The 25550-nt window shown below is 39.6% G+C and overlaps 2 protein-coding genes across 17 annotated transcripts in view; both read left to right on the forward strand.

Annotated features, from left to right (window-relative positions):
- The window catches only part of LOC126291625 (longitudinals lacking protein-like), a 293043-nt gene that overhangs the window by 75775 nt on the left and 191718 nt on the right, over positions 1 to 25550 (forward strand). The gene's annotated exons all lie outside the window — the stretch shown is intronic.
- On the forward strand, positions 1625 to 24716 carry LOC126291631 (longitudinals lacking protein, isoforms H/M/V-like). Its single transcript, XM_049985196.1, has 2 exons — positions 1625 to 1983; positions 19447 to 24716. Exon 2 carries the CDS (start codon positions 22492 to 22494, stop codon positions 22945 to 22947), a length of 456 nt encoding a protein of 151 aa, XP_049841153.1. The 5' UTR covers positions 1625 to 1983; positions 19447 to 22491; the 3' UTR covers positions 22948 to 24716.

The following is a 25550-nucleotide window of genomic DNA, read 5'->3' on the forward strand; positions in this document are numbered from 1 at the left end:
TTTTTCCTTTTTATGAGTCTCATCAACTGTGGTGCTGCGATGAATTGATGTTGAAGATAAAACCTCTTGTGTCGTACGTGGTTTCATTTTGGGTGAAATTTGTGGTTTGTTATTGCGAAGAGTGCTGACTGCTGTAATTTTATCCTTCAATAAATCTTGAAACAGGGAAACACTGGTAAAGCAGTTGTCTGTCAAAGAATGGCAGAGCCAGAATATCTTTATTCCATATTTTCCTGGTATGCTTGGAATAAACTGTATAAATTCATGACGCCCTTTGAAAGACACTAGCTGTTCATCTATTGTGCAGCTCCCTCCTGGCTGAAACCTTTGCCAGCAGTTGCTTAGGAATAGTTCCCACATATGGTGAAAAGATGGCATTTGATCATCTTGACTCCTAGCTTGTCGGTGCGTCTATCGTCAAACCTTATGGCTCCCCTTATTTCTTCAAACATGTTTATAGAAAAGGTGCCATATACACAGGGTTACCAGAAGAGTCTTGAAATAATTCCCTTATAGGAACAGCCCATCTTCTGTAACTGCCAGCTGATATGAGAATTCCAAAAGAAGCATTCATTTCCTCATCTGTGACCGTACACCCTGTTTGACCTCCTTAAACCCTGTTTGACCTCCTTAAACCCTGTTTGACCTCCTTAAACCCTGTTTGACCTCCTTAAACCCTGTTTGACCTCCTTAAACCCTGTTTGACCTCCTTACACCCTGTTTGACCTCCTTACACCCTGTTTGACCTCCTTACACCGTGTTTGACCTCCTTACACCCTGTTTGACCTTTTATAGCTACTGAGCGTTGTTCTTCCCGATTTGGGCAGCGAACTATTTCATTCACAATCTTAATTGTGATGAAGTAACTCCAAGCATCTTTTGGTATTTGTGTGCAACTTCCCCTAACAGGACCTGGAGAAATTTTGATTATATTATGCGTAAGCATTCTGCTAGGAGGAGGTGATGTTCTGTTCCACTGAGCCCCATCGCACCCAATAAAAAAGTTTGTAGGCTGTTGTGTACTTGCTACATTATTTGAATCTGCTGGTAGCGGTCTGTTATTGGACCAGACTTTTGTTGGTAAGACTACTTCATTTACATCAGAATATTTGGTACTACTTTTCTTTAGAGTCTGAGCTGTCCAACAAAGATGTATATGCAGGATCAGTTTCATCTTCGGAAACATTTGGAGCGTCTGAATTTACTACAGAATTACATTCCCTCTTTCGATATGTACTGGATGATTCCATACTGTAAGAAACGAACATTGCTTGATTACTTTGTCAGAGAAAGAGTGAAGAAAAGGGAACAGAGAGAATAACAAACACAATTACTTACATCAGCTATCAGAGTGACTTCTTTCACGCCTGAGGTCAACTTCTACAATGAGTAGTAAGTTCATTGTTGTTGTTGCTGGATTCCGATCCGTGCAACAATTTCCAGTATAAAAATATCCCAGGTACCAACATTCATAAACTGGGAGAAAAACAGGCCTTGAGAGACCCTCTTCATGCATTATGCACATAGCAGTAAGAAAACACTGATTTCATAAAATCTTTGTAACATTGGATACAACTTTATTGTATTTCTTAATTGTAAATGTGTTTTTAAGGACTACGTAAAGTAAGGTCCAATTATATGTGATTTTAATATAATTAAGTGTGTGATTAATTCACTCCCTGGCCTGAAAGGCCCCTAACATGCATCCAAGGGCTAAAAGGTTTGAGATTTGTGACCCTCACAAATTTCCCTGTGCAAATACTTATCACTGATTGTTCATTGATTTGTAGAGCAGCTACTATCTGACACTTCCTGAAAGTTTCCTAAGTGTGCAGCCTTGGTCTGCCCCTCTTGACTAATTTCATCACACATTGTAAGGCACATGAAGCTGAAGGAGTGGCTGGGGAGTGGCTGGCTCAATACTATATGCAAGACACCCCAGAGCAGCAGAAGTGGCAACGAAGGAGAAGCCGACAGTGCCAGGTACAGCCCGTTATCTGTCAAGTGACAACTAGTTCAAATCAGACTATAGTTTGACACACGGAAACACTAATTTGTAACACACTATCTTGCATGCACAGGTTGAACAAATTAAATTAGCCTAATCCAAATATGTTTGGAATATCAACAATGTCTGGAAAAGGGTTGATTGCTACTTACCGTAAAAATTACCCATTGAGTTGCAGACATGCAAACGAAAAGCTGTTCATATTATAGCTTCAGCCAAACCCTTCTTTGGCACACATGACGACTACCACTCAGAGCTTAGACCAGTTCCACTCACGCTAGCTTTAATGGTCCCTCCGATATAGAATGCACTTGTTGGTAGCTTTGTCTGTGGCATCAGCCATAGCTTGAGGCTGGGTTGCCTTGTGTAAACACAGTGTTGGAATATGATGTTGCTTTCCACACTGAAAACATTTTGCATCACAACAAGGACAAGCATTTTAGTCATGATTCGAAAAGCATCCTCCATCAAAGATTCTTGCTCCTTCCATCTGCACTAATACAGAGAAGTTTACTTATCCCTAGCTAAAAACCCCAACCCTGTTCCTGGGGTGTTGCTTGCCTCGTGGAATCCCCTGAAATGGCCTTATCATCAAGTTACCCATCTCTGACTGCAATTCCTTGTTCCACAATGACTTCCATCTGTTAAGATTCCTCCCACCCTTAACCCTCACCAACATAGTCCTGCAGAACCATGTAAATCAGGCAACCCAGTAAAACTGAATGTAGCAAAGTGGGTCTCGCAACTGACCATGATACTCTGACCATTCCTCTTCTGTGCTACTGAACATTTGAAACCTAGTTGCAGCTGCTTGCTGGAAGAGGATGGCGACCATTTGTTGGACACTGAGCACCAGGTGTTTCGTCTGCAGCCTCTGAAACAACTACTTTGTTCAGAGACATTTTCTGTGGCGGCTCAGACATGGTTAAACACCTGATACGATACACAGAAAAATAGAATTCAAGACAAAGCAAAAGACAAACCCCAAGCACCTAAGGCATGTAAACAACATGCGTACATAGACACTTGAGAAAGCAGTTGAGGCAAGTCTGTATAATGATCAGCCTTGGCCCCACTCATTGTACCAATGAAACATACCCATTGGTACAACAATGGGTTCTTGTTTATTTTGCTGAGGGAGGAGACCGGGTGGGTACTAAAACACACAGAAAATTAGTTTGGTTAGTAAACCAGGACTTAAAAATCTAGTGACACTTGAAACTGCATGTGGATTTATTTTTATATGATAAAAGTGGTACTTGTTATCTAATGGGCATGTAATTAGTAGTACTGTATTCTCATCGAGTATCCTTTTCTTAAAATTGCAGAAATGTGAAGTTTTACACAGAAACGTTAAATTTAATGTTTGCTCTTGGAGGAAATATGTATGGATTACTATTGTTTTGTTCTCTCATTTAACTATACATGTGCTTCCTCATAGTTTTCGTAATATTTGTTTAGATGTAAACACATCAGTGCTTCTCATTTTTCCATGCATTACATTTCACACCAGATAGGAAAAAATTTATTACTGTAGAAATTCAAAGTGTTACATACAAGTGATCTATTAATTTTTTTTTAGATATAGTGATAACTAAAAAAAAAATGAATGAGACGTTAACAGAAAGTGGAAAATTGAAGTAGGAATAACAACAATATTATGAGGAGGATAGTTTGCTATCCTCCTCATAGAAGAGGCATTAAGTCGAAGACAGCTAAACGAAAGATTTTGGCCAAAAGGCCTTGTTCAGAAATAGAAAACACACACACACACACACACACACACACACACACACACACACACACACACACACAAGCACATCTCGCACGCACATGGCCATTGACTCTGGCCACTGTGGCTGCAGACTGCAACTGCATTCGACATGAGCAGCAATCTAGAGTGGTGCAAGAAAGAATGAGTTGGGCTGGGAGGGGGGGGGGGGGGGGGGGAGATGATGTAGCAGGATATGTGTGCAGGCAGGTAATGAACTGCCTGTGGAAGTGAAGGTGAAAGGATAGAGTTGCAAGGTGCAGAGTGAGGGGGCTGTGGTAGGAGGGGGGAGGGGAGAGGAGAGAAGAAGAAAAGGGGAAAAGATTAGTGGGGGCATTGGTAGAATGGAAGGCATTTGTAATATTGGAGTGGGAGCAGGGAAGGTGATAGGTAGGTGGGGTACAGAGACTAATGGGACTATTATAAGAACAAAGGATATATGATAGGAGAGTTCCCACTCACACAGTTCACAAAAGCTGGTGTTGGTAGGAAGCATCCAGATGGTACAGGCTGTGAAGCAATCATTGAAGTGAAGAACATTATGTTGGGCAGTGTGATCAGAAACTGGGTTGTCCAGCTGTCTCTTGGCCACAGGTTGGTGGTCACCATTTACACAGATAGACTGCTTGTTAGTTACCATTCCCATGTAGAAAACAGCACTGTGGTTGCAGGTTAGTTTGTAGATTATATGGGTGACAGTTGTGGCTTTGATAGGATAGGAGATGACTGTTACTTGGATGGAGTAGGTGGTGGTGGGAGGATGTATGAGACAGGTCTTACATCTAGGTCCATGGTAGGGATATGAGCCAGGAGGAAATGTGTTGGGAGTGAGTGTGTGGTAAGAATGGTCAGAGCTATTGCATTGGTTCATAGGGCAGCAGAATACCACTGTGGGAGCACTGGAGAATATTCCTCATTTCAGGGAATGAGAAGTGGTCGAAACCCCGGTCGAGGACGTGACTCAGTTGCTCCAGTCCTGGATGATACTGAGTCGTGAGAGGAGAGCTCCTTTGTGGCCGGATGGTTGGTGCGTGGGTAGTGGTAGGTTCCTGGAGAGACAGGGCATGGGAGATCTGTTTCTGAACAATTGGGAGGAGGGTAATTCGGTCTGTGAAAGCCTCAATAAGGATCTTTGCATTTATGAAAGGGATTGATCTTGACATTTTTTGAGAGGAACTGCTTGTCACTACAAATGCAATGACCATAGTTGGCTAGGCTTTACGGAAAGGACTTGTTAGTATGGAGTGGGTAGCTGCTGTCGAAGTGGAGGCATTGTTGAAGGTTTGCAGGTTTCATGTGGATCCATGTGATGTAACCACCCTGGAGGTGGAGATCAACATCTAGGAAGGTGGCTTGCTGCATTGAGAAGGACCAGGTGAAGCGAATCGGGGAGAAGATTTGAGTTTCTGGAGGAATGTGAATCGGATGTCCTCACCCTCGGCTCATATCACAAAGAGGTCATCAGTGAATCAGAACTAGGTGAGGGTTTTGGGTTTCTGGGTGATTAGGAAGGGTTTGTCTAGATGTCGTGTGAATAGGTTGGCATAGGATGGTGCCAGGCAGTTCCCCATTATTATACTGTGGGAATGTTTGCAGGTGAGGTCTTAAAGGAGAAGTAATCATGTTTGTGGATATAATTGGCCACATTCACTAGGAAAGTGGTTGTAGGTTTGGAGTCTGTCAGGCATTGGGAAAGGTGAATTTAGTAGCATCAAGGCCATGAGCATAGGAGATGTTTGTGTAGAGGGTAATTCGGTCTGTGAAAGCCTCAATAAGGATCTTTGCATTTATGAAAGGGATTGATCTTGACATTTTTTGAGAGGAACTGCTTGTCACTACAAATGCAATGACCATAGTTGGCTAGGCTTTACGGAAAGGACTTGTTAGCATCAACAGTGACAAGCAGGGCACTGGGTGGTAAAGATGCAGTAACGGTGGAAAGTCAGTGGAGGAAATGAGTGGTGTCTTTTGTATAGAAGGGGAGAGTACAGCTAAAGGTGTTGGTCCCTGAGAGCAGAGATTCTCTCAGTGGGGCACAGTAACGGGCAACATTGGAGTGTCCTTTGTGGTTGAGGTTATGGACTTCAGGAGGTATGTAGAAAGTAGGAGTGTGGGCAGTGGTAAGAGTGAGGAGAGAAATAGACTCAAGGGAGAAATTCTGGAATTGACCTACGAATTTGAGGAGGGACTGAAGATCTTGATGGGTTTCTGAAATGTCACTGTGACAGGACAGTTGGTGGAGTCCTTCCACTAGGAAATCACTACAGTTCATAACCCCAGTGGTGGAGTGTAAGATTGGAATCAGTTTTACTTGGCGGATTGCAGCTCTTTCTGAGGCTGTAAGGTTGAGTTCCATTTACAGGAAATGATGATGAGGCAAGATTCAAAGTTAGGAAATTCTGGTTAGGAAATTCTGTGAAGTTAACATGGGGTAATTTGCGGGTTGTGGGTTGGATCATAATTTGGTGGAGGAGTGGCATGGTTCAGTATTGGTGTCGTTGAGTTGGATTGGTACAGTTGGTGGTGAAAGTATTTCCACTGTAGGGACCAGTAGGGGGAGAGAGATCGTTTAACAAGTCCATCAAGATTGAATTTGGAAGTATGGCAAAAGGTAAGGCATTTGGAGATGATCGATACTTCTTAGGACTTCAGCTTTTTGAGGGCAGAGCCATTACTGTGTTGTGGGTCTGTTTAGGTTCTGGGCTCTGGATGGTGGTGGCAAGGAGTTTTGAGGGTATGGTAAATGTTGTTGGCTATGAGGATGTGGAGGGGAGATTTGAAGGCTGTTGTAGTGGAGATGGATGGCTGTAGTCCAAGGCAGGAGTACGAGATGAACAGGTTGGAGAGTTTTTTTGAGGTGGCACTTTGCATGCTGCTCTAGTTCCAGGAGGGCAAGAGTTTCAGCCTGAGAGATGGGATGCAGGAATTGTGGATTGCAGAGTAGGAGGATTTCATGGATGGAGGGTAGGTGTTTGAAGATGTTTTGTGCCTGATTTATATGGTCTTGCAGGACGTTAGTGAGGGATTATCAATTGATGGAATTTGAGCAGATCGAGGTCATTGTTGTAGTAAGGGTTGCAGCCAGAGATGGATAATTTTATGACACCATTTGGGGAGTATGCCACAAGGTAGGCAACAATGTAGGAGCAGTATGTGACACTTGGTTCTGGCTAGGGATAGGGAAAGTGTGCCAATACAGAAAGTTTCCCATCTCTTTTAAGGAAAATAGCTTTCAAAAAATGTTACACCTTTTTGTGATCTTCTTTTCTGAATGGATCTCCTGAATGCTCAGATGCTTTTATTTATGATGATTATGTGTGCATTATGTTACCTATTTTGTAGTTGCAGACTATGTCACACGTCCATTTGGCTGTCCAAATTGATGGACTTAGAAATGCGCCAGGCAACTCAAACAGTATTTACATAATAGATTCGTTGTGCAAGCTAACTTTGGACTGAGATGAGTCAAGAAGGTGCCAACAGATGTGATTATTATGTATGTGTTAACGTGTTAACAGAAAGTGCGTGTGTTATGATACATATATATTCAGGACAGGCATATGGTTTAGGGATTATACTCAGTAACAACAGAGCCTATTTTATTCACTGTGATGTTGGAACACTTGACTGATTTGTAGGAAGACTTTGACTCCAAAACGTACAAGTATTTTGTATTGGGCATAAATAGGTGGATAGGAGCAGTTTTCTTTGCCCAAGCTGATGTGGATCAATCACTGGGAACAGTGACAACTACTAAATATTTTGCAGTATGCAGCAGGGTTGATGCAAAGTGAAAAGGCCCCATAAAATTAATTATGGAAATGCATGTTTAATGGAAGATAATTGAATAACTCTGAAATGAGTATGTTAACACAAGAAAGTTTGTAATTTAATACCTCCTTATTGTCGAGTGTACCCTATCTCCTCACACATCCACGGTCATGGCTAAAACTGAACACCTGTTGTTACTATAGAAATACATGAATTTTATTCTTTTTATTATGAATTTTCTGATGTAGTAGTAATCAAAAATATTGTATAAGAAGTTCTTTTATGTTGGGGAAAAGTTGATTTCAAATAATCAAAAAGCAGTCTAATGATATTATTGAGGACACTCACGCAGGTAACAAATAAAGACTGCCACAGTAAGGAAAAAATGCTTTGACATGAATTTCCCTGTGTTTTACTGCTGAATTAGGTTGTTATAATTCTTAGGGGCAAAATATGTCGACAATATTCTATAGTGGCACTTAATTTCAATCAATTGAGTATTTAGCATTGACGCAAAATATGTTGACAGTATTCTGTATTGGTGCTTAATTTCAAGCAGTTGAGTATTTAGCATTGACATTGGTTGGTTGCTGACGGTTTTGTTTATGGACGAAACACCCTTTTTGAGGATTTGGCTATTTAGCAGATACTACTGTAATTTTAATCAGATAGCAAATCATGGTGTATCCAACTGTGATTCTGTGGCATGATAATATTAACAAAGAATATAAATGTTAAAGTCCTTTATTTTCTAACATCTTGAAGTTCTTCAAGGCAAATGACACAAATTAGTTGTGAACTGATAAATATTCTGGAGATAATGGAGCTGCCATAGTTAAGCCTTCTCATTCATCATTTTGAATGTGTCAGTTAGAGGGACACCATATGCATCAACAGAAAATGTTTTTCCTTCAAGTATATATCTGAAATATTTTATCGTTAAATAAATGTTGAGAAGTTCTTGGTCATAAGATGAATAAGGGAGAATTTGAAACGAAACTCACAAGTTTCCAAGTTATATCCTGTTTCTGTTGTAGGGCTGCTCCAGCAGTGAAATTTGCTGCATGCACAAAAAAACACAAGTTTGTATTCCACACTTGGGATAGTTAGCAGTGCAGCTGGGCTAGTTCCATGGATCATTTTGCATGATAAATCGTCATGATGTGGAACTAGCTATTTTACATTCATATTGCAAATTAATTCGTATCTCTATTTGAACTCTAAACATCACCATATTTTAGTCTCTCTGGAAAAGTGGCTTGAGTTAGTGATGGATTACATATTTTGAACCATACCAGACTTATTATATGGGAGCAAATCTTTAGTACTCTATTGGAAACACTATCAAAACCAGAAGAGCTTCTATTCTTGAGAGAATGTATGGCCCTCTTAATTTCAGGAGTAGAATTTGGTGGTACATTCCTATGATGTAGTTTATGAGAGATACTTCTTCAACATATTGCTGTGATATTTCTCTTGAACTGTCGCTTCCTATGTTCTCTACTATGTTTAAGAAATGATTATTAAATACAGTTGCTACCTGTGACACGTCATTTGTAACCCTTCCATTCAATTCAATAGTAATGTTACCCTCTTGTGTGGTTGGTTGTCCTGTCTCTTGCTTCACTATATTCCGTATTGCCTTAACTCTGTTGTTAGATGTACTGATTTCAGACATTATGTGCGCGTTTCTTGATTTTTTAAATATTTTGAGTAGTTTTTGTTATCACAACTGCTGCAGGGTCTCTGCTTGTTCATGCTAAAAGATACATTTCCCTTTTCCTTTCACAAGATACTTTAATCCCCTTAGTGATCCCTGGTTATTTTCATGGCTGTTTAATGTTCTTTCTGATTAACTTATGAGGAAAGCTATTTTCAAATACTGATATGAATGTATAATGGAATAGATAAAATTTTATATTAGCGTTTGGTTCTTTATAAATTTCATCCCAGATTGTTCTTGTAAACTATTTTTAACAACATTTGCCCTGTAGTCAATAATGATTCTGACTGACGTCTACTGAGGTGTATCCACAATGTAAGGCACTATGTCATTTATTTTGAATAATTGTGCATCATGATAAGAGAGATCTTTTATTACTGGGTAAACAATTATTTTCTGGCTTTGTGCCTCGTCAAAGAAAACATTATCAATTAGGGACCTATTGTCTCTATCCACCCATGTTGGAAAGTTAACTACTGAGAGCAAATTATAGGATCCAAATAAGCTTTCCAGATAATTTTTCCTATCAGAATCCCTTAGAAAATCACCATTGTAGTCCCCACAGACTATTAACTGTTTGCTGATGTCTGACAGACAGCACAGTAAGGAATCCAAGTTTCTCATAAATAATTCAAGATTTCCCAGTGGGGATCTCTATTCTGTTACAATTAAAAGTGAACTGTTTTTTGGCAAAATTAAAGCTTTCGCAACCCATGGTTGCTTCATCAAGAAAGAGGGAAGGAGAGGGTAAGGAGTCATTCCAATCCCGGGAGCAGAAAGACTTAACTTAGGGGGGGAAAAGGGACAGGTATACATTCACGTGCGCGCGCGCGCGCGCACGCACGCACGCACGCACGCACGCACGCACGCACGCACACACACACACACACACACACACACACACACACACACACACACACACACACACACACACACACACACACACACACACACACACACGTAAATGCAAAGAGGTTGGGCAGAGATGTCAGTCGAGGCGGAAGTACAGAGGGAAAGTTGTTGTTGAATGACAGGTGAGGTACGAGTGGCGGCAACTTGAAATTAGTCGAGGTTGAGGCCTGGTGGGTAATGGGAAGAGAGAATATATTGAAGGGCAAGTTCCCATCTCTGGAGCTCAGATAGGTTGGTGTCAGTGGGAAGTATCCAGATAACCCGGACGGTATAACACTGTGCCAAGATGTGCTGGCTGTGCACCAAGGCATGTTTAGCCACAGGGTGATCCTCATTACCAACAAACACTGTCTGCCTGTGTCTGTTCATGCGAATGGACAGTTTGTTGCTGGTCTTTCCCACATAAAAGGCTTCACAGCGTAGGCATGTCGGTTGGTAAATCAAGTGGGTGCTTTCACACGTAGGTGGGGGTGGGAGGATGCATGGGACAGGTCTTACACCTGGGGCAGTCAAAATGGTAGGAGCCAGAGGGTAGGGAAGGTGGTTTGGGGTTTTCATAGGGATGAACCAAGAGATTAAGAAGGTTAGGTGGACGGCACAAAGACACTCTTGGTGGAGTGGGGAGGATTTCATGAAGGATGGATCTCATTTCAGGGCAGGATTTGAGGAAGTCGTAACGCTGCTGGAGAGCCACATTCAGAGTCTGATCCAGTCCCGGAAAGTATCCTGTCACAAGTGGGGCACTTTTGGGGTTCTTCTATGGGAGGTTCTTGGTTTGAGGAAGTGGGTCTCGCTATTTACTTCTGTACCAGGTCGGGAGGGTAGTTGCGGGATCCGAAAGCTGTTTTCAGGTTAGTGGTGTAACGGTTCAGGGATTCAGTACTGGAGCAGATTCATTTGCCATGAAGACCGAAGCTGGCTTCCATCTGTCCAACGGCCATCTTCACACATCCATCCACATCAGACCCACTACAAAGCAACACTACCTCCATTTTGACAGATGCCCCCCATTCCATCTCAAACAGTCCCTTCCCTACAGCTTAGGTCTTCATGGCAAATGAATCTGCTCCAGTCCTGCATCCCTTAACCATTACACCAATACCCTGAAAACAGATTTCGCATCCCGCAACTACCCTCCTCACCTGGTACAGAAACAAATAGCCAGAGCCACTTCCTCAAACCCAGAACCTCCCACAGAGGAACCCCAAAAGTTCCCCACTTGTGACAGGATACTTTCCAGGACTGGATCAGACTCTGAATGTGGCTCTCCAGCAGGGATACAACTTCCTCAAATCGTGCCCTGAAATGAGATCCATCCTTCATGAAATCCTCCCCATCCACCAAGTGTGTCTTTCCGCCAGCCACCTAACCTTCGTAACCTCTTGGTTCATCCCTATGAAATCCCCAAACCACCTTCCCTACCCTCTGGCTCCTACCCTTGTATGCCCCCGGTGTAATACCTGTCCCATGCACCCTCCCACCACCGCCTACTCCAGTCCTGTAACCTGCAAGGTGTACACGATCAAAGTCAGAGCCACGTGTGAAAGCACCCATGTGATTTACCAACTGACATGCCTACACTCTGAAGCCTTCTATGTGGGAATGACCAGCAACAAACTGTCCATTCGCACGAACGGACACAGGCAGTGTTTGTTGGTAATGAGTATCACCCTGTGGCTAAAACATGCCTTGGTGCACAGTCAGCACATCTTGGCACAGTGTTACACTGTCTGGGTTATCTGGATACTTCCCACTGATACCAACTTATCAGAACTCCAGAGATAGGAACTTGTCCTTCAATATATTTTCTCTTCCCGTTACCCACCAGGCCTCACCCTCAGATAATTTCAAGTTGCCGCTGCTCGTACCTCACATGTCATTTAACAACATCTTTGCCTCTGTACTTTCGCCTCGACTGACATCTCTGCCCAGCCTCTTTGCATTTACACATTTCTCAGTCTGCCTGTGTCTGTATGTATGTGGATGGGTCCCAGGATTTGAATGACTCCTTACCCTCTCCCTTAAAACATGCATCCTTTCGTCTTTCCCTCTCCTTCCCTTATTCCTGATGAAGCAACCTTGGGTTGCTGAAGCTTGAAATTTGTGTGTGTGTTTGTGTGTTTTTTATTGTCTCTATCAATATACCAATGCTTTTGTTTGGTAAGTTATAGCATCTTTTTTTGCACACTCACACTCAATCCTCTAATATTTTGGTGAAGTAAGCCTCCATTGGCTTCTGTCATGGTAAGCTTTTCCCTCTGCACTACATCCCATTTTACTCCTCTTCTCATGAGATCTTCCTAAACCTGGTCTGTCCATCTGTTTCTAGTCTGCCCAATTGGTCTTCTGTCTTGGTACCTCCATTCCCACACTGGTATTTGGAGATGGAGGTACCAGGAAGAAGACCAATTGGGCTTATGTAAACAAAAGACTAGTTTGAAAGTTTCTAAATAATATTTGATGAGACAAATAAAACAAGGAAAAAAATTTGTTGCAGCTTTCAAATTCTGCTGTTGCTTCTGGAGTCTAGTCTGTGTTCCTTTTGTTTGGACAGTCATTTTGTGGAAATTGGTTTTGTGCAGCACATGGCGATGGATGTTGAGTGTGCAGAGAAACAAAACTGTTTCACTGTTCGCTTGCTTTTCTATTGGCTGTTACTCTCCCCAAGTCTGGATTGGTGCCTTGTAGCTTAATGATGCATCTAAAGAAAATTATCTTCTGAGTGTGAAACATAGATTTTCATAGTTTAATCCTTAGACCATAATTATCAAGATGGTGGAAAATGTTGCAAGTTGCGTTCTTCTGAACTAGATGGAACCTAAATGTGTTCTAGGCAGGCAAACAGAAACCTGATCCTTACAAAAATTCATTAATAAACTCATTAAATAATGGCAGGTGCATTCCTTAATCTAAATGGCATGTATTTAAATTTTTAATGGACTAATGGAGCCATAGTTATCATTTTTTTGTTTGTCTTCTTCCGGAAATTTGATTTGATAAGAAACTTTTAAGGCATCTAGCTTCAAAAAGTACTTCGTTAGTATGAAGGATGAAGTCAATGTTAACTATTCATGGAAGTGGACAATGAGGACGCAGTCATTTACATGGCTCTAATCTCCACAAACATGCTAGTGCTATGTAACCTTGTCTAGAGGAGTGGCCCACAGTTATTTAGACAGTTGAATAATGGTTTGGTTTAACATATACAGAAATTATACACAGTTCGTTTGTTTGTCTAATCTGTGAGGTTTGGAGAGTACTGGAGGGCCACTGGCCATTGAGATGTTATGCCTAACATTATGTTATATTTATTTTTATATGACACAGGGTTTCGGTAACTCAGGAAATCTCTTGAAAATTTCAGAAAATTTACGAGTGATATGAAATAGATTAATTTGTAGTTGCTTAATTACGTGACACATTTCCTTTCACTTTCAATTGAGTTTTCTTATCAGGCAATCTTTTGTTTCTATCATGAACCAGTAGGTGAAAATAATGAAGAAAAGCAATAGCTAATATGCCTTCTGAAGCGACTCCGACAATAAATGCTCATGGTAGCTGTGTCATTATTCGTGATCAACATTGAACAATTTTGAAGCGCCTATTGGAATTTCAGAATCATTTTCTGGAAACAGTCTATATTCAACTGCTTTTATTTTGTATTTTTTTGGTTCTAGCAGGACAGACACAACTGCTCCACTGTCTACCAGTAACAAACATTCTGAGTTGTAATCTTTATCTTTACTCTTCTGAAATACTGTTAAAATTCTCTCTTTAGGTGTTGAGTGTTTGACTCAAAACTGGCAGCCAAATCCCAGATATTCTCAACAAATTGTGGTTCTAGTTGCCTTAATAAATCATTAAGTCTCCTTGTTTAACTTGTTATGCCAAAAATATGAAATTATGCTTCAGCATGTCTGAACTAAATCTTGGTATTCTCAACCTAAAGTGGTGGTAATCTCGCACTGACGTAGCCCAATTTACCTTTTCCTGCACCTGCACCCTTTTTGTTGGCGATGTCTGTGGCTTTTTCTATTATACTTTCTTCATCACATTGGGACTACTAGTTGAGTGGAGGGCTTATTTCCCATGTTTAATTATCTTTTGGTACAACTAAACCAAACACCCACCCTTGTTGATTGCAACTATTTCTCAACTCATTTCTTAGTTCTTAAACACTTTTTTGTTGTAAAATAAAATTTGGATGCAGTAACAGGAAGCGAGTGTCACTATTTTGCAAATATATGTTTGAAAAAGGAATGAACATACAGTTATGATTTGCTTCTATAAAGTAAGTTACTTTTTAATCAGTGTACAGTTTTATATGTAACCACAATTTCAAACACACTACTGGTCATTAAAATTGTTACACCAAGAAGAAAATCAGATCATAAATGGGAATGAACATACAGTTATGATTTGCTTCTATAAAGTAAGTTACTTTTTAATCAGTGTACAGTTTTATATGTAACCACAATTTCAAACACACTACTGGTCATTAAAATTGTTACACCAAGAAGAAAATCAGATCATAAATGGGTTTTCATTGTACAAATATATTATACTACAACTGACATGTGATTACATTTTCACGCAATTTGGGTGCGTAGATCCTGAGAAATCAGTACCCAGAACAACCACCTCTGGCCGTAATAACGGTCTTGATACCCCCGGGCATTGAGCCAGACAGAGCTGGGATGGCGTGTACAGGTACAGCTGCCCATGCAGCTTCAACACGGTACCACAGTTCATCAAGAGTAGTGACTGGCATATTGTGACAAGTCAGTTGCTCAGCCACCATCGACCAGACGTTTTCAATTGGTGAGAGATCTGGAGAATGTGCTGGCCAGGGCAGCAGTCGAACATTTTCTGTATCCAGAAAGGCCCGTACAGGACCTGCAACATTCAGTCATACATTATCCTGCTGAAATGTAGGGTTTTGCAGGGATCAAATGAAGGGTAGAGCCACAGGTTGTAACACATCTGAAATGTAATGTCCACTGTTCCAAGTGCCGTCAATGTGAACAAGAGGTGACAGAGATGTGTAACCAATGGCACCACATACCATGACGCCGGGTGATACGCCAGTATGGCGATGACAAATACACGCTTCCAAAGTGCGTTCACTGCGATGTCGCCAAACACGGATGCGACCATCATGATGCTGTAAAGAGAACCTGGATTCATCTGAAAAAAATGACTTTTTGCCATTCATGCACCCAGGGTCGTCATTGAGTACACCATCGCAGGCTGTGATGCAGCGTCAAAGGTAACCGCAGTCTGATAGTCCATGCTGTTGCAAACATCGTCGAACTGTTCGTGCAGTTGGTTGTTGTCTTGCAAATGTCCCCATCTATTGACTCAGGGATCGAGACATGGCTGCACAATCCGTTACAGCCGTGCGTATAAGACGCCTATCATCTCGACTGCTAGTGATATGAGGCCGTTGGGATCCAGCACGGCGTTCCACATTACCCTCCCGAACCCACCAATTCCATATTCTGCTAACAGTCATTGGATCTCGACCAACGCGAGCAGCAATGTCGCAATACGATGAACCGCAATCGCGATAGGCTACAATCTGACTTTTTATCAAAGTCGGAAACGTGATGGTACACATTTCTCCGCCTTACACGAGGCACCACAACAACGTTTCACCAGGCAACACCGGTCAACTGCTGTTTGTGTATGAGAAATCGGTTGGAAACTTTCCTCATGTCAGCACGTTGTAGGTGCTGCCACAGGCGCCAACCTTGTGTGAATGCTCTGAAAAGCTAATAATTTGTATATCACAGCATCTTCTTCCTGTTGGTTAAATTTCGTGTCTGTAGCATGTCATTTCCATAGTGTAGCAGTTTTAATGGCCAGTAGTGTATATGACCTTAATAGACAGTCAAATATAATTACTTCACACATACGGGCATCTAATCACTTAATTAAAGAAGAATTTACACATCTTGTACAGTGCTCTTTATATATACTTTCTCTAAAACAAGGTAGTTGTCTCTCTCTCTCTCTCTCTCTCTCTCTCTCAGCTAACAGCACGTCCATGCCTATACCCTTAACTTGCAATTACCTTACTCATGATACCTCGTTTGCCTGTCTGAAAATATATTGAACTCAGTATAATTAAAGGAGGTTGGCATTATTCGTGACGGACCTTAAACATACGATTTCTTGGTAACATGCACTATACTGTTGAAGAAGTATATTGTAGAATGACGGAGGTGTTTGTTATAATTTTTTCACTTTACCATTTTCTCTCAATGACTACTTTGCATAAGGTAAATATCCTTCGCTGCATAGCATGTATTATTAACGAGATAAGCGTTAGCTGCCTTTTTGAATATGTCTCTTAAGTTACCTCTCTTCTTCTTCTTCTTCTTCTTTTTCTTTATTTGTTAGGTACCTTAGACCACATTTTGTATTTGATTTTTCACAATATGTAATATTCTGGTGTATAATTAATGCTTCATCAGTTTAGATTCACAATCTTAGAAGAGTGTCACTCGTTGCTCTATAGAGGAGATAGCCACGAGATTTGTGCTGCATTTGCTAGCTTGTGAGTTGGCTGGAGCAGATTTGTGTATGCTTCATGCTGATCATCTCATGAATGCTGTCGAATAGTGATTGTATACAACATAACTTCACTGGAATTTTTTTTTTTTTTGAAGTTGATCATCTTGCGTTCCATTTGCAGTAATGTCATTATGTAATTAATACTCAAACAGCTGAAAATCCAAGGTAGAATAACCATATAAATTAGGATAGATTGCTATTCACCATATAGATGAGGCATTGAGCAATAGCCAGGCACATTTACCTTCCCTCACCCCTAACTGCTGTCCTTCCCCTACCCTCCCCTTTCCCACCCCACACTGCTTCAGTGTCCCCGTTACTCACCACAGCTGAGAACGCTACTCACTGAAGTGGAACCTCAGTGCCTGGAGACAGCCGTAGCGGTTATTTGTGAGTTGTGCGTGTATGAATGTGTGGATTTGTTCACTTCATGGAGAACTTTGTGTGATAGCTTCCTCAACAGTGTACTTTTAAGTGTACCTGTCCACTGCTCCACACTCCCTCTGTGCAGTGAGTTGCAATCTATTCTAATTTACATTGTTATGTAATAAATACTGGATTTTTTGAGAGTATTGAATGTGTAGGTGATAGGGAAGGTCGCATTTCTTTGTAGCATAAAATCCAGATTTCCAGTACTTAGCACGATTTTAATTTTATTCGTGTTTTGTGGACCTGAATGAGGTCTGCATATGGCACACAAAAAACTCATTTTAGCCTTCACATTTAGTCAGACATGATGTGTTTCAGCTGCAAATATCATCATTATGTGCCCTTCTGTGAATTATATTAATATATTTTGTTACTGTCACATCTAGTTCGCTTCAACGTTTTTGAATGACTGGTTTCAGTTCAGCATTTATCTATGATAAGCATTGTTGCTAGTGTACTGTGTCAAAAATCAAATGTACCAGAGGATACCTGATTGAATCAGTTATAAGAATAACCAAACAGTTCACTGCAATATATATGTGCTAAATCGCAGGATAAAATACTGACAGGATGGAATCTGCTCTTCATATAGCCCATAAATCAGCTACCAGCACATGGTGTCTGGTACATTTGTCATTTATGAGTGAAAGAATATGTTTCCAAATTCAGTTAGAAATAATGTTTTGCTTGTTAAGAACACTGTTTTGGAAATACTTGGCTAAAACTTATTTGCCAGGGTAAAAAGTGATAAAAAGCCACAAAAAATAAGTAATTCAAATGGCTGACTGAAATGTATCTGTAGTGTTGTCACAAGCATTTCTGTGTCATGGCACACTCCCTCTCGTGGTCACTGCTTTGCTGTTCTGCTGTGAACTGTACAGGCGTGTGCTAATTGTGGCTGGGCGCAGAGGGCTGCACGCACACGCACACGCACCCTCCTATTGCCTTGCAAATTTGTAGTAAACAGTCATCACCTAAGTGGGCATATTTTAATGCAATGTGTAAAGGATATTGAGACTGTCACTCCATTAGCATGAAGTTGAAAGAGAGCTGAACATTTTAAGTGGTCATGACGGGTGCATATAAAGGTACAATTTTGGTAAACATTTTTGGATTACAGTGATCAATAGATTATTATATTTTGACTAAAGTTCAGTCTTGATCACACCATTTATGTCTCAATGACATAGGTAACCGGTTTCGGTTATTTTTACATAACTATCTTCAGACCCATGGCTTCCTTGTAGGATGGTAGGCGGAGCTCTCCACAGCTGCTACGAAGTCAACTGATGATCAGTTGACTTCGTAGCAGCTGAGGAGAGCTCTGCCTACCATCCTCCAAGGAAGCCATTGGTCTGAAGATGGTTATGTACAAATAACTGAAACCGATTACCTATGTCATTGAGACACAAATGGTGTGATCAAGACTGAACTTTAGTCAGCATATAAAGGTGAAAAAATCAATAATAGGATAAAGAAAAAAGAACAAAAACAAATGAGCAGGGGTCATGTCACAGTCAGGAATAACAACAATAAAAGTAAGTAGCTGTGACCCACTACAGAGAGACTTCTGCAAAACGGCGAAATGATTTTGTGAAACGCATGTGAAAATAGGTTTTCGAACAAGTAACATGTTAAAATACGGTCATTGCTGTAGTCTGTAATAGCAGAGGTAAGTTTCAGGATTTGAGCATGTATAGGATTAAGCACAACTTTAGTAAACGTATCATAGAGCAATGGAAAGGAGCTTCGAAACTCTGGTCAGGGGGCACATGCATTCTCAACGTATTTGGGGCACTATGGCAACTTTAAGGCACTCACCACAAACTTTGATCTATAATGTGGATATCTCGCACAGAACTCAGAAGATGAAATTCCTTAAGATTTTAAAAGAACTTCTAATTTACAGTCACAAAAAACAAGATTTTAATCTGAAGATGGTTATGTACAAATAACTGAAACCGATTACCTATGTCATTGAGACATAAATGGTGTGATCATTATAAGCTGAGTGAATTCAGTCATAATGCCTATTTTACCATTTATGTAGATGTAATAAGGTTGCAATTGCTGCTAATGGATCTCCAAGGTGATAGTGAGTGAGTGAGTGAGTGAGTTAGTGATTGAGTGAGAGAGAGAGAGAGAGAGAGAGAGAGAGAGAGAGAGAGAGAGTGCAGTGGGACAACTCTAACGTGTGTTCTGTGTCTGAAATTGGCGAAGGGCCCCTCTTGCACACGTGTCTCTTTTTGGCAGTGGTCGGCACTTGACTGCTCAGTTCGCAGCATGGCGGTGAAGCAGCGACCACGAGAGGGAGTATGCCGCTACAGAAACAGGCCTGTAGCAATCCCTTCTGCTGCCTACCTTTCAAATTACTTTTTATAGTTTTTCACACAGAAAAATTACAAGATTTAGTCAATAAACAAAAAAATTATTATTAATTCAGTTTGGAGATGTATTCTCACTCATATGCGGCAAATGTACCAGATACAATCTACTAACAGTTGCCTTGTGAGCGATATCAGCAATGTGGTCTCATATATAACTATTTTATTCTGTGATGTAGCATGTAAATTTTGTTCACAAGTTGGATGAGTTATTCTTGTAACAGATATAACGAGTAATGTTTTGGTACATTTGATTTTTGATGAACAATAGGAAAGTTGCATATTAAAGAGTGTGCTATTATTTAACTGTCATTTACAGGTCTTTTACTTACAGGTCTGAGGATAGTTCATGTGTATCACAACTAATCAGTTAATAAAAAAAATGAGCTAGACAATAACCTGTTTTACAGTGAGCGAGCACAGATCTTCTTTGTGGGCATTGCCAATTTTTGTATAATTTTGTTACGTGATTGCATTTGCCTCAAATTTGATGTTTTGTTATTGTTAGGTGTGTCAGGGTGTTTATGTGGGGGAATTTTTTTGATGCATCCCAGACCATTTTAATACAAATTATGTTTCATACTTTTTTGCATTTTTGTAGTAAGTGAAATAAATTTTATTTTACTTGGTGTACAGAACACTATACAAAATTAAAATACTACAGTTACAATGAACTTAATTGGTACTTGAGTGATTGAGACGGTCAAAAGATAATTATGCTGTTAGATGTAACCATAACACAAATATTATTATACGTATCTTACTAAGACACATTGGCGCAGAGCAAATTTGTATTATGGAAATCACAGGAAATTATATTACATGTTAATACACAATATTTACTAAAGTTTAAAAGTTCAAGAAATCACCCAAGTGTTTTTGTTGTTTATAAAGCATCACTATTATTTACATTTAGCTAAGAAGTACTATTTATCAGAATTATAGATGCTGCCTCAGTTACACTGCTGAGTTATAAGTTTTAGGATGAACAACAAAAAGTAGTTTACCAAGGAAAAAGAATACATAAGCAATTCTATTCATGTTTTTAAAATATTATATCAACACTTCAGATCCAGTTTTTCTTTCCCAATATGGCTCGTGATATTGTTGAGCGATTCCTGCAGGAGAGTAGTGTAGATGTGCAGACGTAGCCGCCATTGTCCAGCTGCCATCTCTTCAAAATTTATTTTGGGGAATAGGTTATGTTACCAAATGCCTGTTTGACACTTGCAGAATTTAAGGGAGTGATAAGTTTCTGAAATAGCTGGGTTTCTTCAAAACAGAGTGTGACTTCAAACTGAATAGATGATGTTTCATTAAAACAACTGGAGTAGTAAATGAGATAAAACATTTACAGTTTGAGTCAACCATAAGGTATATTAAGTTGCATTTTTTTATACAGTAATTATGAGAATGAACTTGAAAGAAAACAAATGCTTAAAGGTCAGATGGGGGGACCTGTTGAAATCTGCACTCCAGTATACTGTAACAAAATTGTACTCTGCTAGAAATCAGATGTCTAGATTTACACATGTTATGCTCCAAGCGTTTGTTAGTATTGTTCTTCAGTATGTAAGCACAAGTTTGTGTCATTCTTGTAATTAATTCCTACTTCCTTGAACTGTCACCATCATGGAAACTACCATTGTACTTCTGAATACAGAGTCACTGATAAAACTGTCAGAAATGGAGAACTGCCACTTACAGTGCACAGACCTGCCTGATTGGCAGTGAGGAGTACTACAGGAAATACATCAGCATTTCACACAAACAATTACTACAAGTCAGCAGCAGTGACCTACTTTAATTTCTCTGGGCACCTGCATCAAAATATTTGATACTGTCTTCACATACTTCTGTAAATGGTTAAGGGACCTAAAATGGATTGATGCGAAGAACTCAAAATCTTCATAAGTGGTATAAGAAATGGAAATAAATTGCTGAGTGATGATTTGGAAATCTACAATGATGACATTGTCCAAAAGCTTCTCCAAAGTGGAATGGCCATTTCAGTAACAACATAAATATTTAGTAAATTCTGGAACATTTTCTGTAATAAAAAAAATCCATTATTTACATTTGCAATATTTCCCTTTGATTTCTGGGACCAAAATATTATTAATATAAATGTGAATTAAGTTGATTGCAGTATAATAATGTATGTATTAATTCAACAGTGAAAAATTTAGGATGGAATGTAGCAATATTATGAAAAGGATAGTTGCTACTTAGCACATAGTAACACAGTCAACTGTATGTGCACAATTGGTGGAATTTGCATACAACCTCATTGCTACTCCCTCGGATAGAAAAAACATCACTGTTACGGCAAATGTAATCAAGCAAAGTAATATATAATTAGTAAGAAGGCACTTGATGGACATTTTGTCAAACTAAAGAGTGATATTAAGACATGACAATAGTAATCCAACATCTCTGAGTCAATTTTCATCATCATTTGTGTGTTACGCATTGTTGTTAATTTATAATGACTTCTGGTTAGGTACTCTAATGGTTATTGTGCTCTACATTCATGCATTATAAATCATTTTTTAACCTACTCATCCTGGAGATAATTGGATTAACATAAGATTGTTTGCACATTAGGTCAGGTTCTCAAAATTTCTGGAACAGCAACTGTAACTGCAGTTTGAAGGAAAATATCTGACATGGATTATCTGTAATTCAAAAATGATTGAACATTTGTCTGTGCAGAACTTTTGAGAATCATTACTTTAGTGGCTGAAGATAGTCAACTCGCAGAAAATTTTTTTCTCTGTTGTTCCAAAGAAATCAGACTTCGCTTGTAAGCGATATCACTGTGGTATCTCAGTCAGCGTTATATGAGAGTTCCAAGTCTCTTGAGGACAGCTAGATAGGATGGATGAGAGCAATAGGGTTCAGCTGAGATGGAATGAACATCAAGTTACTTTGGCAACTGTTTTTGATGCCCTGTTGTGCTGAGGGGCGACATTTAAGAGCACACAAGATAATTCTTTCAGCTTGTAGTCCATATTTTAAGCAGCTGTTCATTGAAAACTATGAGAAGCACCCAATTATTATTCTGCATGATGTAAAATACGATGTGCTGAAGGCTTTCATGGATTTTATGTACCGTGGTGAACTAAATGTACCGCAAGAGCAGCTTACTGGTGTTCTTAAGCTCTCAGAGTCCCTTCGGGTGAGGGGACTATCCGGCAGTGGACTTGTGGATGATGTCAAAATGCAGAAAGGCTGTGGAAGAAATGCACAGTCAGTACCTGTAGAAACTATCCCATCCCATCCCATCCCATCCCATCCCATCTTGCTTCTGTGTCACGCTTTACCTCAGGTCAGAACGAGCCAGAAGGGATGGTGCAGTCATTTATAGAATGCTCTCCATGTGTGTCATCTCAGGAAGGAGGTTCTATGGAAGTAGACTCCATTTCTAAAGCAATTAGAAAGTCGAGAAAAAATATTAATCACTCTGGTTCTGAACAGGGAACACACCAAAATGCACTTTAAGAAGTCATTACTCCTGATTTTGATAGTGTGCAACTTCCATCTCAAAGGCAAGTACTGCCCACAACCACCAACTCAACTGGTAGACCAGTTCATAGCTCATCTCGGGTGCTAAAAACGTTACTGTCCGGTAGCCACACCACTGTATGTTTGTCGTCATACACCCCAGTTCTTCTTTAGTCTACATGTAGTGAGTTGCAGAGCTCCAGAGGAGAAATAGCTGTTAAAGAGCAATTTTTAATAGCAGAAGCAGTATTATCTGACAAAAGGTCAGCAAGTCTGAGTTCACAGCAGGAAGTGGTATCACTAGAAACCAAACCTGAGAGCCTTGACAATAACATGGAAATTGCAGAAGACCTTACTCTTGATGTTGACGATGATTATCGTGATGATTGGAACGGTGCTGAAGTTTGCATTGGTGAAGTCGGAACAGTTAGTGAAAGTCTTTATGTATGAAGAGAATTTTCAATATCAAGGAATTCACAATTAGAATTCACCATTTGGTGCTGATATTTTTGGTAAAATGACTCAGGCTGTATTAGAAATCGGTTTAGTTGTAATTCTTATGGAAAGTCTTATAAGAATCCATCAGGTCTCCAGAGGCACAAGAGGCTACAGTGTGGTAAATAACCGCGTTATCAGTGCCCTCGATGCGACTATCGGTGCGCTAAGAGTGATAATTTAAAAACACACGTGGCTACTCGCCGTTGTCGGGTGCAGAAAAAGTGAGCAATTTTTGAAGCTGATGTGTGATGATATCAACTTAACACAGAGAAAGGGAAGAGTGTTGTCGAATGAGTTTCAGATAATCGGTGAGGACTTTTTTGTGACTTTTATCTCATCAGTGGCAGTGTATATGTGTGAATTGCGTTAGAATAAATTCATCCCTGTATAAATTTTTCTGCTATGAGTACATCTCTAATTTATGTGGAAACTGGACAGTCTCATTGCATATAAAGTAATTTTCCTCAATATCTATATAACTTGCTACTTAATAAAATAATTATACCTGCATTGATGTTATATCCTCATCAATTATACATTTTGTTGTAAACATAATATTGTTTTTGTGCGGAAGATCTAATTATATTACTTCTGATGTTGTATTGCTGGTATGAAAACATTATAGAATGTTGACAGCTGTGACACATATTTGTGAATTACTACCTGATAATTATGCCAAAATTAAGAATTTGTCAACCATAAATATATATTGTGTTCTGCCAGAGTGACATAAGATGAATGGGCTCATTAAACTTTTTGTAGGAAAGATAGTTTTGTGATTTGAGACATTTTTGCACTTTTTTTCATATTTGCTACCAGAAAATAACTAAAAATCCATAAAAAAGAATGTGTTTTTTACTGTCATTTATTCTCTGGTTCTGTTCTCCACTTGAATCCTCCACAGCTCCAATAATGCAAAGGGTGCATGTAAATTATCTTTTACAATTTAAGAAAGCTATATTAAATATTAACAAATGATTTTCAACATGTGATAAAATAACTTGTAACATTTTGTTTCTTCATTCGTACACATCATTGTCTGCACCATTCTTGGTGCTGTTAATGTCTTGTCAGATTTCCATTTCTCTCCATATTCGATTCAAGATCTCCCTGCTAACATGTTCCGTGCATTGGAAATGCATGCCTTCAAACCCTGTAGTTCTCTAATCATGGTTCGGTACACCAGTGATTGACTTCGTTGCTATGTTGGAAAATTTCATTGCATTTGGGTATTCGACAGATTTGTAAGTGTTAAACAAGAAATAATTTTCGGTGGAGAAATGCTGTGTAATAACACTTGAAACAACTGTTTAACAATTGCCCCGAGTATACGTGCATTGCAAAAAAGGTGGTTCAGCAAGAAAAAAAATTGATTTGAGATTTTGTTTGGCTGTGTTGGACAAAGGTATTAACAATATCATATGCTTAATTGACAACTTATTATTTAATATGGAACAATGTTAGATAAATAAAGCATGTTGAGATTAAAGAGCCCAGGTCATTTAAATAAAAGTAGGAGTATTTGGTATTTTAATAAAAGCAAATATTTCTTGAAGTGGTACATACAACTTTCAGAATATGCATGAAGTCATGGTGCATTGTTCATGCTTTCAATATACATATGCACCATATTAAACTATTAATTTTTTTAAATTTCCTAGCAGGTTAAAAGTGTATGCTGGGCTGGGCCGAAAACCTGGTCCTTTTGCCTTCCTCTACTGATTGAGCTATCAGAGCACAAGTCACAAGCCACCTTCACAGTTTTACTTCTATTATTACCTCATCTTCTACCTTCCCAAATTTCCCAGATCCACCGTTCACACAGTTTTAATTTGTCAGGAAAGTTCATATCAGCACGCACGTTGCTGTAGAGTGGAAATTCATTCTGGGACCTTTTCTTCCTCCATTTTGCAGATGTTTCCTCGTAGCTTCTTAGTAATTTCTCAGACTTTCTTGATCTATTTTCTC

The sequence above is a fragment of the Schistocerca gregaria genome, chromosome 9 (genome assembly GCF_023897955.1).
Source record: "Schistocerca gregaria isolate iqSchGreg1 chromosome 9, iqSchGreg1.2, whole genome shotgun sequence".
Lineage (NCBI taxonomy): Eukaryota > Metazoa > Arthropoda > Insecta > Orthoptera > Acrididae > Schistocerca > Schistocerca gregaria.